Source organism: Trematomus bernacchii, unplaced genomic scaffold, assembly GCF_902827165.1.
Source record: "Trematomus bernacchii unplaced genomic scaffold, fTreBer1.1, whole genome shotgun sequence".
Classification (NCBI taxonomy): domain Eukaryota; kingdom Metazoa; phylum Chordata; class Actinopteri; order Perciformes; family Nototheniidae; genus Trematomus; species Trematomus bernacchii.
In genome coordinates, this window is record NW_022987966.1 from 4,213,817 (window position 1) to 4,229,403 (window position 15,587).

General features: G+C 42.9%; 1 protein-coding gene across 1 annotated transcript; it reads left to right on the plus strand.

Annotated features, from left to right (window-relative positions):
* Positions 1-6,809: 6,809 nt before the first annotated feature.
* Positions 6,810-7,823, plus strand: LOC117471058 (trace amine-associated receptor 13c-like). The gene has a single exon (XM_034115836.1). The coding sequence runs from the start codon at positions 6,810-6,812 to the stop codon at positions 7,821-7,823; it is 1,014 nt and encodes a 337-aa protein (XP_033971727.1).
* The last annotated feature ends 7,764 nt before the right edge of the window (positions 7,824-15,587 follow it).

Consider the following 15,587-nt stretch of genomic DNA (forward strand, 5'->3'; position numbering starts at 1 on the left):
GCACAGCGGCTGTTGCGCCGGCTGGCGAACAGATCCACCTCTGCTGTCCCGAACTGGGCCCAGATCCGCTTCACCACCTCCGGGTGAAGCGCCCACTCGCCTGGCAGGGGGCCGCCCCTTGACATGAGGTCGGCCCCCCTGTTCTCCAGACCCGGAATGTGGAGGGCTCTCAGAGATAACACCACCTCTGAAGCCCATAACCACAGTTTTCTCCGCTGTGGTCAACAAAGCGGTGGAGCGGACTCCGCCCTGCCTGTTGATATATGCCACTGTGTTGCTGTTGTCGCTCCTGACCATTACATGTCTCCCACGAATTAAGGGTTTGAAATGCTGGAGGACCAACACTACTGCCCGTAGCTCTAGGAGGTTGCTGTGCCATGTTTCTGTTAGAGACCAGCGCCCACCTATAGCTCTCCCCAGGCAGGTCCCTCCCCATCCTGTTCCGGATGCGTCCGTGAACACTGTGATGTAGGAGGTCACCCGTCCCATTGGAGGTGATCCGGGAACCCCGAGAACAGGAGGTTGCCCTCCACTGAGGGGGGGATGGTCACCAGACGCCGTTTGTGCCTCTTGGGATATAAACGCAGGCTGGAGAACCACCTCTGCAGGCAGCGCATATGCAGTAACCCGAGCGGGACCACAACGTGAGCAGCCGCCATGAGACCCAGAGTCTGCATGATAGTCAAAGCTGTCACTGTTGCCCCCTGTCGCAGTCTGCAAACTGCCCGAAGCAAGGATGCCTGTCTGCTCTCTGACAGGGTGGCGCGTAGCCTGCCTGCATTGAGCACCACTCCCAAATACAACGCCTGTTGGTGAGGTATGGGGGTGCTCTTCTTCCAATTGATCGCAAAGCCCAACTTGTTTAGGTGTAGGATCAATTGGGCTGTGTAAAACATTGCCCATTCCCTGGACCTGGCCATGACTATGAGGTCGTCCAGATAAAAGAAAACTCTCATGCCACGGGCGCGCAGTGGCTGGAGCGCTGTGGCCACACATTTGCTGAACGTGCGTGGGGACAGGGAGTAGTCGAACGGTAGTCTGTTTTACTCGTAGGCTACACCCTGGAAGGCAAAACACAAATACTTTCTGTGTTTCCGAGCAATCTCGACATGAAAGTAAGCGTCCTTCAGGTCGATGGTTGTGAACCAATCGCCTGGCTGCACCAGTCCCAGTAACAGTTTTATAGTTAACATCTGGAATTGTCTGCGTGCAATGTGGAGATTCAGGCTGCGAAGATCCAGAATGGGCCTGAATTTGCCTGTCTTCTTGGGAACCAGGAAGTACAGGGAATAGTGCCCCTCCTCTCTATCTTGAGTGCGCACAGCAGACACAGCCTGTTTTTGCACCAGGGCCTGAACCTCTGCCGAGAGGAAACCTATCTCCCCTCGGGACCTCTCTTATGCCTGTGAACGGAGGAGGGATGCTGCAAAACTGGAGTGAATAACCCAGTCTCAGCGTCCTGTCCATCCACTCCGTTAACACACAGCTGCGCTTCCATTCCCCATAACACTGCGTTAGGAGATGTGCAATCAGCTGTGGGGCCCCAGCGATAAAGCTGTGGTACACAGAAAGGGCTGACTCTCTACTGAGGTCCTTGAACGCACCGCGGCGCGCTCGTGGGAGCGCGCTCTCCGCCATGATGCATTCACCCAAACAGTGAAATGCATCAAGCAGAGTTTTTACACTCTGAGTTATGTGTTTCCTAACCCTGCTACGCCGGCCATAATGTCCCTGTACCCGCATAGCGTAGGGCAGGGGTACTCAAACTTTTTTATTTAAGGTCCACTTGTGAACTTTATACAAGGTCACTGGTCCGGATCAATGCCAGTAAAGTCACCCCCCCCCCCCCCCTGAAACAAAACTGAAATTAAGAAGCAGTTTCTTATGGCGTGCTATGCATGGGGCCCCCTTGAGGGGGTTTCCCGACATGTTGTTGCAGTAAATGAAAGGGTGTTCCATGTTGTCGTTGCTGTGGACCTTCTTAATCTACCTTCTTTGGGGGCCCCCTTCTGGTCCAAGCACTAGCCTGCCTTGCCTGTCGGCAAATGGCGCCACTTTATACACTCACACATTCAATACATACATACAGTATGATGGCTTGGCTGTTTGTCTGTAGTCAATGCCTTGAACCTCGGCAAAAAAGGCATTAGAAGCATTAGAAAGTCAAGGTAAACTTGCGGTTAACTTGCGGTCTGCAATGAGCGTCACGCTCGCGCACACAAGTAAATATATATGCACGTTCATTCTCACTACGCGTCAGACACAAGACGCGCGTACATAATGATGTACATTAATTTATCAGAATCAGATTTTTTTTTTTATAATTTTTTTTTTTTATATATAATGGGACACAGGGTTCGGTCCGGATTGATTTGAGTTCGGTCTGGATCCGGACCTTGGTCCGGAGTTTGAGAAGCCCTGGCGTAGGGGTTTCACAACTACCAATATTTACTAGTCGACAAGTTTTTCAAAATAGTAGTCGACTAGTCGACTAGTTGTTACGTCATAATAAAGACACACAAAGAGAGGTGTAAAACTGTATTTTGTATTGCAATGCATACAGTTACGTTAAACACTGTAACAAAGCAGCATTTTAATTTGGGTTACATGGGTTACATGGCTGATTAAATAAAAAACAGTAACTGGACTCACCAAATCTACTGCAAAAACTCTGTTAAGAACATAAATGCAACGTAAATCCAGTGCGCATTGCGCAACACTTTACTCGCTGTCACTGTCCTCCTCGATAACGATGTCCACCCTTCCAGGTTTTTTGGTTTGCGTTAAGGAAGACCAAAGCATCAACATGTGAGGGAAGGAGGCTTGACCGCTGTCGGGTGACAGTGGTGCCTGCCAGGGAAAACATCCGTTCACTTGGGGTGCTGGTGTAGCCAGGTAGCTCCTGGAAAGCTTGGCTAAACGGGGGAAGCGGTTCGCGTTTGGTGCCCACCACTTCAGAGGGTTATCCATTGTGGGGATATGGGGTGTCTGCTAGCAGTAATCCCGTAGCTCATCCGCGCTACTGTTGACCCGTGTTTTCTTGTTGCTCTCGAAATGAGGTCCAAACAGCTGTTCAAAGAGGGGGTGCTAGTGGAGCACGCTCGTGAACTTTTAGCGCCGGAGCTAAAACTGAAACTGTAGGTGCGGCGCATAAGATGAGGACCCCTGAATGTCGGACGTGTTTTGCTGGAGCATTTTGCAGCACCTCAGCGCCAATGTCGGCATCCTCATCTCCCACGTTTGCCTCCATTTTGTTCACGACTAGATGACTAGGGCCTACAAGTGGTAGACAGGGATGGGTATCGTTAAGGTTTTAACGGTACTACTACTTTTATCGGTCCGGTCTTTTAACGGTACTCTTATCGGTTCTTTTGGAGAAAAAAATAAGGTAAACTAACTAAACAAATTGTGAACAAAACTAACATTGCTTTTTATTTAAATTAAATACATAATATTTCACATCAAAAGAAACAACAATGATTTAACAAATCGTATTAAATAATCTGATGACAGAATTGTAAACAGAATAGCTGAAACTTTAACAAAATAAATAACTCAGTTACCTCTAATCATTAACCCATGTTTGTATAATTGAGTTAACTCTGTGTGTTGCTGCTAGCATACATAATACCTGATGTGGAAACGTTACTCGTGGATGGGGCTACAGAGCTACTAGAAAGACAGTCGAACCCGGTGCATTTCTCCGTCTGAATGTGGTGCACTTTTGCAAGATGTTTAGACAAATTGCTCGTGTTACCGCCCTTACTGTACATGCTAAACTCTTATTGCACTTTTGGTAACGAGCATTGTCCACATCGAGACGAGACGGGTAAAGTTGAACCACACCTCGGAGCGCGTTCTCTCCGCCATCTCCTCCGTGTGTGTGTGTTGCTGCATGTAGCAGCTGCGTGTGTGTAAACTGCCCCGCCCCCTCGCAAGCAGGCGGGGGAGAGAGATCTCTCGTCTGGATTGGAAAGATCGAAAATACAAAAAAATCATAGACGCATTTTGCAGTCTTTTTGCATATTAGAAACGGAGTTGGCGACACTAAAACTGCAATATAATGTTTGTGTAGCAATAATACATATGACATATATTTTTTACATGTCTCCAGTACCGATAAAAAAAACGATAACGTCGGAGCTTAACGGTACCACGGTGTTTAATAATTCAGCCCCGGGGCCCGTTTAATACCGGGGCTCGGTACCCATCCCTAGTGGTAGAGGTAGTCGACTAGTCGATTAGTTGGTGAAACCCCTAGCATAGCGCGGTTTATCACTCTCACCCGCGCATGCTAGCTGCCTCCTTTACTGGAGTTACAACCGGGGCAGCGAGTGGGGAATCTGTACAGTCAACATTATGTGGCAGTGTGGGTGTGTGGAAAGAAAAGACACTCAGACTGGGATACAAGCGATCTCTTTTATTTGTATTAAAAGACGATCGCGTCAACACAGTGGGGTCAAATGGGGAGGATGCGGGATTCGCCCTTGCGTCCTGGCTGGAGAAAGCACCTCTCTCCGCCAGGACGCTTCCTCCCGCCGCCAGTCAGCTCCTGGAGGACGGTGCACCCCACCCAGCTCCCCTTCGCAGAGGCGGAGCCGGAGCGGGAACCCGTCGGGTTCGGCCAGCCTGTCCCCGTGAGTGCCGGTACTGGGCCGGTTCTCCGGGACGGACCGCGGAGGCAGAGGGAGCAACGGGAGCCACGGGGGCTCTGTACCGGCGCCTCTCTCTCTCTCTCCGCCTTACCACCACCGGGCGCTCTCTCCCTTGAGGAGGGGCCTGAGGGCGAGCCAGCGGCAGCATGCGGCTGAGCTGCGCCCTCTCTTCCTCCAGGCGACTGAAACGCTGGGTGACCGAGGATATCGACCCGAAGAGCCCTTCCGTGGAAACGGGGGCCCCAAGGAGATCATCTCTCTCAGTTAGGTCTAACTCTTAGTGTATTTTGCCACGCTCAACGGTCCGTCACAGCAGGCAGAGCTGTGATCCGGAAGAGCTGCGTGTTCTCCGTCAGCAGCAGCTGATCTGATCTCTGATCTCTGATCCCTCTCTCGCGTCCGGTTATACTTCACTCGCGTTTATATCCAAATAAATCTATCAGATCTAGCTAGTTCTAGTTAATGATATGACTCCCTACTTATCAAAGGACCTAAACAATAAGCGTTGCTTGGCAACGGCATGTGGCCGCAAAGTGTGTGTGTGTCACTCACTCAGCCTTATCTTTTCTCAGCCGCGGTACTCTGGAGCTTAGCCGGCACACACACTGGGTGTTTCTCAATCGCGAGTAAAGCTGCTTCAGAGCCACTATTTCAAGCATACTACGTCATCGAGTGCCGCCGAAGTACTGTTCCAATCTCCAGTATACTTGGAAATCTACCGAGCCCGGCGTACTCCGTTTGGAGAAATATCGAGTCTGCACATGAGTAGACTTCGCGGTCTTAAAATCCCCACAATGCTTTGCGCACGGACCAATTTCCCCAAATCTGTGGCGGAAGATGTAAGGCGGGGCCTCTCATATGACGCACACCTGCACACTTCGTTTTCCGAATGCCAGGAAGTATTCTTGACTCGCTTCTGAAGCAAGATGCTCGGCAGACATGTGCTACCAAGCAAGCGTACTCGCGATTGAGAAACACCCACTCACTCAGCCTTATCTTTTCTCAGCCGCAGCTCGCTGTCTCGCAGACCCCACGCAGCAACCAGGAAACGACACCAGTAATCCAGCTCACACTGTCCGCTCCTCGAGCCTCAAAGGGCGGAGCAGCAAGTCCTGCAACGTCCCGCCAACACGGCACCCAGACCCCACGCAGCATTCTCATTGCTAACAAACGCCATTGTAACACAAACACTGATGTTCCGCTGTAACGGTGGTTGACTAATCAGAACAGAGTGGGCGAGCTGACCAATCAGAGCAGAGTGGGCTCATAGGGGTCAGGAGCTCCAACAAGCCGTTTAGGACAGAGAGTGAATACACATATTATACAGAGATGCTGTATGAGAAACCAATGTGATTTTGGAACATTGAACAATGTAAATCTATTCTAGTAGACCTCAACAATCGAATTATGATCAGTATAAATGGCCATGTCATGGGACCTTTAACAAGAGCAGTCTCAGTGCTGTGGTGCGGTTGAAAGCCTGACTAGAACACTTCGAAACAGTTATTTAAATGCAAGAAATGACTTGAAAAACAACTTTTTCAATGAACATGGTTTAACCATGTTCATTAACCACTATTCATGGTATACTCCCGGAAGCTTGGTGCTTCAATTTTAACAAAAAATGCTTAAAAACTCAAGAGCTAATAGTATATCGCTATTGCCCCCCGTCGTAATTGTTTGGTCTAAAGCTCAAGTAATATGCTTGTGCCCCAAAATAATTATTACGCATGTACTCATCAGTTTTATAGCCCCATTTTGATATTTATCTACTCTAACCTGACTTTGATCCCCCAATTACACTGCCTAAAAGTGTATATGTTGAAGACCATTTAAAATCTTCTGACCTCTGATGACCCCATCACTTTTCAACACAAGTACATGTCAACTGCAGCATATGTCTTTACAAAATGTTCTTTACTCAGTTTAAAAATGACATAACTGTTTGTTTGTCAGTCTTTCTAAAACACAAAATATTGTGTGATAGGCTGTTTGTCATACATTGATGAAACCCTCTCTGATTGGATGGCCCAGGACGTCATACTGGAAGGCGTTGTCGATGCAGTTTTTTTTTGTGTGGCTAAGACAACCATCAACCCTAAAACAGATCTGTGTGTCTCTGTTGAGGCTCTGCATCACATCTTTGGTTCCATCATGACGTTTAGCCTTTCTCAGGAGCAGTTCTGTTTTCCGGGCTCTAATGCCTCGTGTGTTACGAAACAGTTCAATGCGGGGACCAAAGTCGCCCTTTACTTGTTCTTTGTTTCATGTATGCTGGTTACCATTTTAGGGAACTTTATTGTCATGGTATCAATAGCTCATTTCAAGCAGTTGCATAATCCCACCAATGTGCTTGTTTTATCTCTTGCTCTTTCGGACCTTCTTGTGGGTGTCGCTGTGATGCCCTTCAGCACCATTCGGACCATTCATGGCTGCTGGTTTTACGGGGATGATTTCTGTATGCTTCATTCAAGTTCTGATATGTTTCTTGTATCTGTCTCTATATTCCACCTCGTTTGTATTGCGGTGGACAGGCAACAAGCAATATGTAATCCTCTGCATTACTCTAGGAATATCACCATGTCAGTGGCGTGGATTATGGTATGTGCAAGCTGGGCGTTGGCTGCCCTCTACTGTTATGGACAAATTTACTCAAAGGCTAACGTAGTAGGGTTAGAGGAGTATATGGAATCGATAAAGTGCCTCGGCAGTTGTAACCTTTTCTTTAACCCCCTTTGGGGAATCCTGGACTGTGTAACTACATTTTTCTTTCCCTGCACTATTATGGTTTGTCTGTACACTAAAATATTTATCGTGGCAAAAGAGCATGTCAGAAAGATTGGAGATATGGGCAATTGTTCAAACGACAGAGGGTTGGTTAAACAGTCTGAGCATAAGGCTGCAAAGACTCTGGCTATTGTGCTTGGTGCCTTTATCTTTTGTTGGATGCCGTCTTTTACTAACCTAATAATCGATGCCTTCACTGGCTTTAACACACCTGCTGCTCTCTTCGAGGCTTTTGCTTGGTTGGGTTACTTCAACTCAACCTTAAATCCAATAATCTATGCCTTCTTTTATCCTTGGTTTAAGAAGTGCTTTTATCTTATTGTCAATCTGAAAATACTTAACCCCCATTCTTCAACCATAAATGTGCTTACACATTTATGAAAGTAGTGGTGAGTATTTTTATGGAAATTATTGCATTAAGAGCAGGTTTGGACGCAGTTGATAAAACAAAAGCTAGATGAAAGATGAAAGATGCATGGAGGCTTATCCTTTTTTTCCTGCCGCTGATCTCTCTTGCTCAGCCAATGGAAGTGTGAAATGTACTACAGCACTATGCCTTATTTTCCTGTGACAGGTTTTTGGTGAGCATTCCACTTCATTGTGATTATGATTGTAAAAATTACAAATAAGTCAAAATATTTTAATCTGTAAATGCTACCATCTAAAAAAACTATTCCTGCATTTAAGAAAGACCAACAATTTATGATCCCTAACGAAGGTCAATTTTTTAATTTATTTTTTCATTACATAATACACTATGTAACTAAATGAGTAAATCAGGTGTTCTCAGTTTGATAGAATTAATGTCACGGTTCATAATTTGTCTAAACTTTAAAAAGCTTTGTCCACAGTGGGCATATTCTTCATTTGTGGGAGACTTTATGGAAGCCTTTACATTTTGGCTTAGTTTGGTATAAAAGGCTTTTCCAGCATTATGCTGCTTGAAGCACTTAGCTTGAACACTAAAATTAAATCATCAAATAGACAAAAGACAATGGAAAACAGTATTTCCCAGTAACCACCAAGTATGATACAGAAAGAGAAGTGAAGAAGAGAAGAGCTGCTATTATACATTGCACATGGACCCCTACTTGTTATAAGATAAGATAGCCCACAGTTCTTGTAATCTTCTACTTGGCATAAACCCACGATAGGCTTCTGTCATAGAAGAAACTGCACACTAAAGATCATTTGATTTCAGTGTTTTATATTCAAAATATTCATTTTGTGTGGAATATCACTTGGAAATTGCCAACACCACAGGAGCACATACATGTGCAAGGGTTAAATCCTGTAATATCAATGTAATGCCAAAAAACTGCAATATGTCGTAACTGTACAGAATGTATCAACCCTATAAACAACTATGGATCAGCATGATTGTAAAGCCCTGTGTGTCTTTAAATATGGCTTGTGTACAAGTAAAGCAAACATTTGATGTTCAAGCGTATGATTACTAAATAATTGTTATTTCATTTTGTAAGATGTAAATTATTGTTCATAAAAAAGCATTAATCAGAAATGTGCCTGTCTTGCTGATGTAATTTTACTGATTTAATTATGATATAATTTGTGGGGGAAACTTCTGTGTAGCAATGCAGTGGGAGTCACCAACTCAGGAAGGAGACACGGGGAGAGCTGGAGCTTTGATGTCAAACACTGATGGGTTTATTTAGGAGCTTCGGCCGGATAATTCACAAAACAAGTCCAAGAGTCAGAGGTTCTGACTTCACGGTAGAGTTGCCACGTCAATTCTGAAGAACTCTATCCCAGACCCATGTATTTAGCTAGTTCAGAGAGAATAATCAACATTGTGCATAACAAGATAGAATGATAACACCTCTATCAGCTGACGCCAACAGGCAGGAACAGAGAAACAAAACACTGAGAGCACAGCAGCCAGGGTTACAGGTGCGTGTGCTCAGTCAGGACAGTATGAACTCATAAACTGGGTCAAAGTTATGGGCCATGGAAAATATTTCCCCAACAGTTCCTCTTTTTTTTTTATCAATTTTGATAATCTAAACCCTTAGTCTAATAATATTTTGTTCAATACTTAAATCAATGGGAATCTTCAGATTTGAGTGTGGACAATCACATTAAGAACAACATAATAAGATTGAAACATTCAATCATAATATAAAAATCATCTCTCGTCAGTGTTTGGAGCATCTTTTGTCAAAAGCATAATAATGAACACATAAAATCACAGATACATAATAACAAAAACATTTATTTTAAACTAACATCTTTTATCATTTAACCATTAGTTAATCTCATTTATCAAACTATAAAATCAAAACCAGCTTGCAGCTTAAAGATTTACTTCAAGGCAATCACTAGTCAAAAGCATTTTAAACTTAGGATCCAGCTAAGGTATAACATTCACAGTTAAGGTATAACATTCACAGTGGTGATTTGATCAACCTGTAATCTGCAAAATTGCAGTGTCTTCAATTTTTAGGATTACTTTTACGTTTACTTCATTACGCTTTAGTCAAGAGTACGGCACTTAGTCTTAGTCAAATCAATACATTCATGTTAATCAAGTACATGACACACTTTTGTAAAAACCTGGAAAGGAAGGATTAAACATTCTTAAAACTTGAATTATTACATTTGTAAATGCTACCACTGATCTGTACCAAATGTAAGTCTATCAATTATTCTTATTAGCCATACTTAACATCTACTTATGGTACTTGGAAAGGGTTCTTCTGTGTTTATCTAATGTTGAATATAGAATATCAATTTCTTTAACTTATACTTCTCTAATTTGAGGATCAAATATGCTACATAATTGTTATATGAAATATTATAAATATTTGTTTTGAAATTAATCCAGTACTTGAAACATAATTGTAGGTCTGTCTGTGCATGGGTAATACATTAAAGAGTAGTGTTGTTAAGCCTGATTGCTGCACAATTAAGGATATTAACATTATCTGTGATAATATTAGAAATACCATATTATTCAATACCTTGTAATCTGAAAATATTAATTAATTTATTTTGTTTAGTGGGAAAGTGTAGTCTGATCTGACAAAATATATTTATCACCACTATTTAACACATGTCTGGTCATTGGAAATATCAAAAAACAATCATTAATTGTACATCTGTAAACATCTGGTCATTCAATTCAAAGTTCATCTTTGTACGAGAGCTGGAAGAACATGTCCGTCAGTCTTCCTGACTCGTTCTCCTCCTCCCTTTATGACACTGAGTGTCTGGTGTGTAAAGGCATCCTGATACTGTAGATTAGCACTGAGGTGCTGATTGGCTCAAACTCTTCTTCATCAGAGCGCCATATTTCAACCCCCCCAATTGCTCTGCTTTTGTGTGGCTCATTCAGTGAGCACTGTAGTTGATCCCCCAGTGAAACGGAGGCTCATCTGCCTGTATTCCTTCTGCTATCTGCTTGAGAGCAGTGCGACTGTCGCATCCAGGTGTCCCCCCCCGTGATGGGAGAGGTTAGGAAGACATCAAACTGCTCCAAGAAACATGGAACCTTGTATTATAGAGGCCTCTGAAGCCCTCGCTCGTCCTGCGGGGTTGTCTGCTTGAGCCCACCGAGCAGAAAGGTGAAGAGAAGCATCCCATCTCATCAGAAAGTTGAAGAGAAGAGTCCCCTCTCATCAGAAAGTTGAAGAGTATAATCCTCTCATCTCGAACAACCTCGTGCTTCCTTGCACATGGCTGGGGGTGCTCTCTGCACCCGGAGAGTGTGACCCTTTCTCTCTGACCCTTGGCCTTGAGAGCTGTCCTAGTTATCGGCACAACACCTGATAGGGATGTTTTCTGAGTGATGACAACTCAAAGTAATGGATTAGCACATTATCATTTAATTACAAAAATAGGATAGGCTCCTCAGAATTATTTGGGAGCCTTCCTGACACATGTACATTATCATTTTGAAGGTTTGTGTTAGTCATTTAACATGCAAGAAACATATACTCATCAGTCCATATAGCAGAGAAATGTTATTGTAAATTAAAGGTGAGCTAGTCCCTGTGGATATAACCCCTTCCCAATGATTCTAAATGTATGTTAATTCACCATTTACCTTTTGATAAAATATTAGTTTATCAGAAATACATTGTCTCTTCTATAAAACATAGGTTTGAGAAATAAATTACCCAATATAAAATAAATGGCTCAATATAATTGACTCTTCCCTCCCTTTTCTTTCATATGTTACATATGAAATAATAACTTAGGAGTCTATTTAAGCATGGTATAGTTTATAATTAATCGAGAAGACTCAGTATCACCTGTGTGCAGCTTACAAACAATTGTGAGAAACATATATTATGCAGGAAATTGATACATTTGTTGAAGAACAAAGCATATCTGATTTGGGAGGAAAAACTTCATCCCCTTAACATCTGAGTTATTACTGATGGCATAGCATGAATGCTATTGGATGTCTGAGGGTGTAATTACTGAGAAATGTCAAACAAAATCAAAACCCTAAATTTGAAAACAGGTTTGCATTCCTCCACTTAAGGTGAAGTTATCATTAGAAACAATAAAAGCTAATTGTTTTGATGTAGAATCTATACATTGAATCGTTAGAGCAGAACAGAATGGTTGTATTGGAGCCTGAGTTTCGTGCAGCCTTTAGTTTTACTAGGTAGAAACATTGTCTATATAATGTGAATACATGTAGAACTAGACATTAAGAGGCCCCTGACATTAGGCCTATTTTAACAATAGTAGGGGCTTTTAACAGCTCGCCAACTTACAGGCATCCTCTGCATAGCAGTATGAATAGCCTCAAAAAAATAAACCCACTCTGTGGTAACGAGAGTCATGTATCTGAACCAAATGCCCTAAGTGAAGCCGTTAGTCTCATCTGACTGACCCAAGGGTTGGTGCTGGTGTGACAGGGAGGCTTCCAAGTTGTTTACAAGATTAGGTACATTACAGGAGTGTTAAAGCACCCAAACATGCACACTTATCTTATTCTAGTAGAGATTAGAGGACAGGTCTAATGTTGTGAACAAAATTATCAAGTCAAAGTTATTTTATTTATTTTATCTTATGTACCACATTTAATTTAATGATTAATCTTGAATTACTAATAACTTTAAAGAAGGCAACAATTTATAATGTGGATAAGGTGAATATTTATCCAAAGTGTGTGTGTGCGTGCGTGCGTGGGTGGGTGTGCGTGTGTGTGTGAACAGCTTGTCTGCCCAATGTTAAAACATTTGGGACAGCAGTGAGAATGTTATGAGAAACAATTTGTTGCTTAGACTGAACTCGAAGGAAGCTCGACTGGATAATTTAAAATAAATCAAAACACTTGTACATTGATTACATACATTTGACATTTAGCTTGAGCTAGCTTCAATACTTTCTTTATGGTATTTAAATTGGGCTCAAGTAGAACCCCTACATGGATTTGGCTTGCAACACAAAGTGATACCGATCTGTCTGTTATGATTTGAAAGTATCATGATTTAAAGTGTAGGCCTGTGAAGGAGAGGCCCTTGGAAAACAACATCTATTTTTTTTAACTGTAATTACTTATTTTAAAGAGATTGCAACATTATACTTTTTAAAGAATTGCTCAATTCATTTAACACATTTATTATGCACACAATAAAAACTTCAACAAATATATTGATCCTGGCTTAACCAGCGACCTTTACTCTTTTGTTCTTAAGCTTGGTTTCAGAAAACTTGTCAGTAGTTTAACAACTATTTGAATTTGAGTAATGTCTATGGAGACCAATTTGGTTGATATGAGATATAATTTGAAGCAGTTTAATAAAGAATGTTAAACTATATTTAAAACTGTAATTGAACTTCAACTTATATTAATTATCTGATTCCAGTGGCCAGTTGGAATAGATAATCAACAAAGTTTCCATTTTGCAGCAACAGCGCAAAAGGTTTCTACAATAATTCGTATTATGTCTGAGTCTAGTTCTGTCTTATCAGCTTTGTTTCGGAATGTGTTCAATACATTACGTTTTTTTCATTATTACCATACAATACATAGATTTAAGAATAAATGAAACAAATAATACAACATTGACCTAATTGAGCAGACAGATTTTGCCACCCTGATCTCCTCAGGTAGGTCTTACGACCAGCAGTGATGCCTCTGAGGGTCTCAGGGTGCAGGACGGGGCATAGGGTTTATAAAAGGTCACAAACATATCTTAACATACCAGCAATACAATTTAAGAATGTATTCTTAAAACAATATAATCTACTTTTCTTCTTACACCTACAGCACACACCCTGAATAGTGTGCTTCGTGTTTACATTTTCCTCTGCACACTCAGATGCAGGACATAAAAACACCCTTTTGCTATTTATTTTCATTTTACAGCACATTTATACTACCAGAATTTTGCTTTACATCTTTATATTATTTATTTGTCTCAAGTCATTTACTTTTGGTGAGTTAACTAAAGTTTAGTTTATTTTACCCTGGCTATGGACTGATGCATTATTAGTTGTTACAAAACATACACAAGACGGCGGTTAGACAAACCAATATAGACCCCCGATACAAACAATCAGACAAACAAACACAAACTCGTAATAAACGCCAGCGCACCAGCAAAGCTCATCCAGCTCAATTTAGTCAGAATTAAGAGGTTTCAGAGGGGGTAGGGAATTATCTCTTAGTGGGGCGCCTTGACTCACGCTACCACCCTTGTATACAAGTCCTGCGATCGGTACCTGATGACCATCCAAGAGCTATAACTAGCTTATCCTCTTGCGACACCACTACTCTATTCTAGTGGCGCTATGCCCCCCCGATCAGGAGCGCATAGACTTTTTTCCACTACCCTTTCTCTTCAACAACAGCACACTTAATAGTAGTCCTGCACGAACCAGCCTATACACTCGCTATCGTGTTCATTACAACGATGAAACACAGTCTTGCTCTACACTCGCATGCCACTGCCCACCCGTGATCAATTAGCCTATCATTTTATGTATGCACCCCGGACCGGCACCAGTTCCTCCAGCAATGTAGAGAACTGTGGCGCATCAGGTAATGCACGCACCTCGCGCTGCCCCGTCTTACCAGCACGTAGAAGACGGTCACAAACAACGAGAGTGCTTTTAGACCATCTCGTTTTTAATAGAGACGGCGGTGGTGTGAGTTAAAGCTATAGAGAAAGGCTGTGACTTTCTCCCTCTCAGTGCACTTCACCAGCCACACAGATACGGGGAGGTATTTACACACACACCCCGAGCTGCAGCTGGAGCCGTGTTTATAGAGGCAATAGTGGTAATATCTCTGGCTGCTTCTTCCTAACTGCTATTGTTGGCCGCTGAAACCCCTAGATGTCGGCGATTTGTTCAATACAAATCTTTACATTGCTTTCATACAGAAGTTCCACTTTACTGATGCCCTTCATTAAGGTTTCTCTAAACATGAGCTGTGTATGCTTGTATGGCACTTCCGTCCCGAGCAGCATACACAGAGGAAATCAGCCAGGACAGAGTCCCCAGACACTGATCCCCTGGGTTTACTATCCCCAAATGTTCATTAACCAAAAACGAAACACAGCCGCCCAGCTTCACAGATAATTTTAGGATGCCGTCAATCACAGATTCTGGTAAGGCAATGTCCAAATGTGGATTTGAAATTACACTTACCAGTTCTGAAGATTTGTTGGTATCCTGCCGACAACGCCAATTTGTGAGGGAAACTTCTATGTAGCAATGCAGTGGGAGTCACAGACTCAGGAAGGAGACACGGGGAGAGCTGGAGCTTTGATGTCAAACACTGATGGTTTATTTAGGAGCTTCGGCCGGAGAATTCACAAAGCAAGTCCAAGAGTCAGAGGTTCTGACTTCACGCTAGAGTTGCCACGTCAATTCTGAAGAACTCTACCCCAGACCCATGTATATAGCTAGTTCAGAGAGAATATTCAACATTGTGCATAACAAGATAGAATGATAACACCTCTATCAGCTGACGCCAACAGGCAGGAGCAGGGAGACAAAACACTGAGAGCACAGCAGCCAAGGTTACAGGTGCGTGTGCTCAGTCAGGACAGTATGAACTCATAAACTGGGTCAAAGTTATGGGCCTTGGAAAATATTTCCCCAACATAATTCATTTAATTGTATTTTGGTCGTTGTATTTTCTCCAGTGTGGAATAT

Bases quoted from the DNA above. Each gene is read 5' to 3' on its own strand.
- LOC117471058 (XM_034115836.1), top strand. From the start codon at position 6,810: ATGACGTTTAGCCTTTCTCAGGAGCAGTTCTGTTTTCCGGGCTCTAAT.